Here is a 3,430-nt window from a genome sequence, read left to right as displayed (position 1 = left end):
CAGCAGGAAAATCAATAACTTAGTTGTGGAGTAGTGATACAATGGAAAATTATACAGCAGTACAGAGGTACAAAGTATAATTATACACATCAGCATGAATAAATTCTGGAAACAAAATGTGGGATAAAAAAGGCAAATTACAAAAGACTACACTTGTATGGTAACAACCATTTTCCAAAACTCTAAAACAAACAATATATTATGTAGAAATATGTACGTATGCAGCATATTTTTTCTTAAATAAAACATGAAACTCAGGATAGTGGTCACCTTTTTCAGAAGGCCCAGGATAAGCCTGGAAACAGGCCTACAGGTAGGGTTGCCAGATAAAATACTGTGTGCTCACTTAAATTTGGATTTCAGATAAACAATGAAAAACTTTTTTAGAATAAGTATGTCCCAAGCAATACTGGGGACGTTCATTAAAAAAAAAATTATTACTTGTTTTTCTGAAATACAAATTTAAGTGAGCATCCTGTTTTCTTAGCTGGCCACACTAGCCACAGTCTAAATCTGGCCACACTAGTCACACTCTCTGCAGGTAATTCCAGCAGTGTTGGCACTGTTCTCTATCTTAAGTGGGATGTTAGTTTCCTGGGTGTTCATTTTGCTATTATGTTTCTCAGCTTACATTATATATATATATATATAATATATATTTTATACATGTATGTATTTTATTTTAATATATACATATATTTTTTTCCTTTAGGATATAACAGATATTAAATAACTTTTTTATCCCTATGCAAATGTTAGAGATTTAGGACTGGACAATAATTTTCCCATCCACCTTGTCAAGCCACAGGGAAGCAGACAGGCCTTCTCCCAGATGGCAGTGACCCACATGTAGGGAGGCACCAAGCTGTCCCCATGCTGATGCCAGGTCCTCTGATGCTCTCGGCCCTCCTCCTCGTCCGGGGCCACTTCACTCACCTTTCACGCTCAACCAGATGTCCACCTCCCTCACCCCCACGGGGTTCTCAGCCCGGCAGACATAGTAGCCCTCGTCCAGGTTCTGGGAGCAGTTGCGGATGGTGAGGGTGGAGCTCTGGCCACTCTGGGTGATGAGGTGGTGGCTGCTGGGCTGGATGACGACCTCCGGCTGGGTGAGGTTGCTCAGCCACAGGATCTTGGCGGGGGGGTAGGCTCCAGACACTTCGCAGGTGAGCGTCACATTGCCTCCCACGAAACAAGTCTTCATGGGCTCAGAGAGAAGGGAGGGGCTCCCTGACCATCAGAAGAAGGTAAAGAAAGACAAACGTTGAAGGAGATTCAATCGGTGGTCTGAGAATTTCAAGAATATTACTTCTTCCAAACAAAGCAACTCCAGGAACTTCTGTACTGCACCTGGTCTCATATAATAATAAAAGCTAATATCTGCTTAACATTCAATGGCCTAGGCACCATCCTACTTATTAACCCAATTAATAATTCTCACAACAATCTTGTTATCCCCATTTTGCAGATGAGGAAACTGTGGCACAGAGAAAGTTAAGTAACTTGCTCAAAGTCACATGACTAAATAAGTGAGCAGCTAGGATTTAGGGGGAACAAATGTCCTGCTTTGCTCAAGGCTGAGGGGGTTCCCAGGACCTGGGGGCTTTCAGTGCTAAAACTGGTGAAGTCCCAGGCAAACCAAGATGAGTTGGTCACTCTATGTAAGAATGGAACCCAAGGAGTCATGCTTTTGTGGTCCACATCTCCTTACTTCTTATGCTGTAAGCTTCTATGTATAATAACCATACTGATCAGATAAGATATGGGCACACAGCCTGACAAGGGTGTTCCAGGGGACAGAAGGCAGCTGTATTAGTTTCCTGTTGCTGCTATAACAAATTGCACAAACTTAGCAGTTAAAACAACACAAATTTATCCTTTTATAGTTCTGGAGGTAAGAAGTCCGAAATAATCTTGCAGAACTAAAATCAAGGTGTTGGCAGAGCTGGTCCCTTCTGGAGGCTCTAGGTGAGAATCCATTTCCTTGTTTTCTCAGCTTCTAGAAAGGAGCCACCTGCATTCCTTGGCTTGTAGTCCCTTCCTTGAATTACTCCTACCTCTTGCATCTGTCATCACTTCTCACTACTGCATGTGACCCTCCTGCCTCCCTCTTATAAGGACCCTTGGGATCACACTGGGCCCACCCAGATAACCCAGGACACTCTCCCCATCTCAAAATTCTTAATCACAGATGCAAAGTCCCTCTACCATGTAAGGTAATATTATCACAGGTTCTCGGGATTAGGATGTGGACATCTTTTGGGGGCCATTCTTCTGTCTAGCACAGGTTTGTCCTAGAAAACTCAGAATGTGGTGTCCCTGTGGCCTTGGGGTCTGATTTAAGTGGGACACAGGGAGCTATGAGGTCTACTATGGCGATCTACTTGTATCCTTTGCAAGAGAAGCCTTTTCCCAAAATGCACACCCTTTTGGGAAGGGTAGCAAATTCATCTTGGGAGGATTTATGAACTCCATATTTTCAGCAGCTGAGGGATACAGAGCAGCATGTTGGGTTCCTGCCCTGGAGAGTGAAACTACACGCTTCCCCTTGGCAGTTGTTCCAAGAGAGAAACTAGGGTTTCACTGCTGGCATCTGCGAAGGGGGAAGGGAAGGGGCAAGGGGGTGGGGGTGGAACAACCCAGAAGCCTCTCTCTCTAGGTCAGGTTAACAGAAGAGAATACCCCAAACCTGGTTTTGCTCAGAAAACTCACCTGTGGACACTCCTTCTTGGATCAACTGTCAGATTCCCCCCATGTTGCTAAATCACTCCTTCCCCGCTTTATGGTTAACCAGAATTTCCTTTAGGGTCACAAAGCCAGCACAGTGACAAGCCTCATCAGTATGGCTGTATTTGGGGGTCCCAAACCAAAGTTTGATAAATGGCCCCCTCCTCCTTTATTAAAAGCAAAACAAACAATTCCCCCAGTGCACCTCCCCTGAACCCCAAACAAAACATCATGTACTTTTGCCAGACACAGCACTCACCCCTCAGACAGCAGTGTCACCATCCAGCTAGTGTGGCACATAAAAATTCAACGAGTTTCACTTAAAGGGATACTGCGTCAGGGGTAGGGCAGGTGCTGCTGGGCCCTCACAGATCTGCAAGAGGCAGACCACATGCTGGGGCGGGGCTCCATGACAGTAACACCGCAGCTTATCGTAGGATGAGTTGGCGTCTTCAGTTTAGGGGCTACACACCATATAAAGAGAGATCTGGGGAGTTCCCTGGCCATCCAGTGGTTAGGACTTGGTGCTTTCGCTGCCGGGTGGCCCAGGTTCAATCCCTGGTTGGGAAACTAAGATCCCACAAACTGCGTGGCACAGCTGAAGGAAAGAAAGAAAGAGAGAGAGAGGGAAGGAGGGAGGGAGGGAGAGAGAGAGAGAGAAAGAAGGAAGGAAGGGGAGGGAGGGAGGAAGAAAGAGAGAGAG

At 45.5% G+C, this 3,430-nt stretch overlaps 1 protein-coding gene across 1 annotated transcript in view; it reads right to left on the bottom strand.

Annotated features, from left to right (window-relative positions):
• Positions 1–3,430, bottom strand: part of VSIG10 (V-set and immunoglobulin domain containing 10) — a 29,409-nt gene that overhangs the window by 5,228 nt on the left and 20,751 nt on the right. The window contains exon 5 of the mRNA XM_007455847.1: positions 937–1,230. Within this exon, the coding sequence (XP_007455909.1) occupies positions 937–1,230 (294 nt within the window). The remainder of the gene's footprint in view (positions 1–936; positions 1,231–3,430) is intronic.

This window comes from Lipotes vexillifer, unplaced genomic scaffold (genome assembly GCF_000442215.2).
Source record: "Lipotes vexillifer unplaced genomic scaffold, Lipotes_vexillifer_v1.1 scaffold970, whole genome shotgun sequence".
NCBI classification, from domain to species: Eukaryota; Metazoa; Chordata; class Mammalia; order Artiodactyla; family Lipotidae; genus Lipotes; species Lipotes vexillifer.
This window is presented reverse-complemented; position numbering and strand designations above follow the sequence as displayed.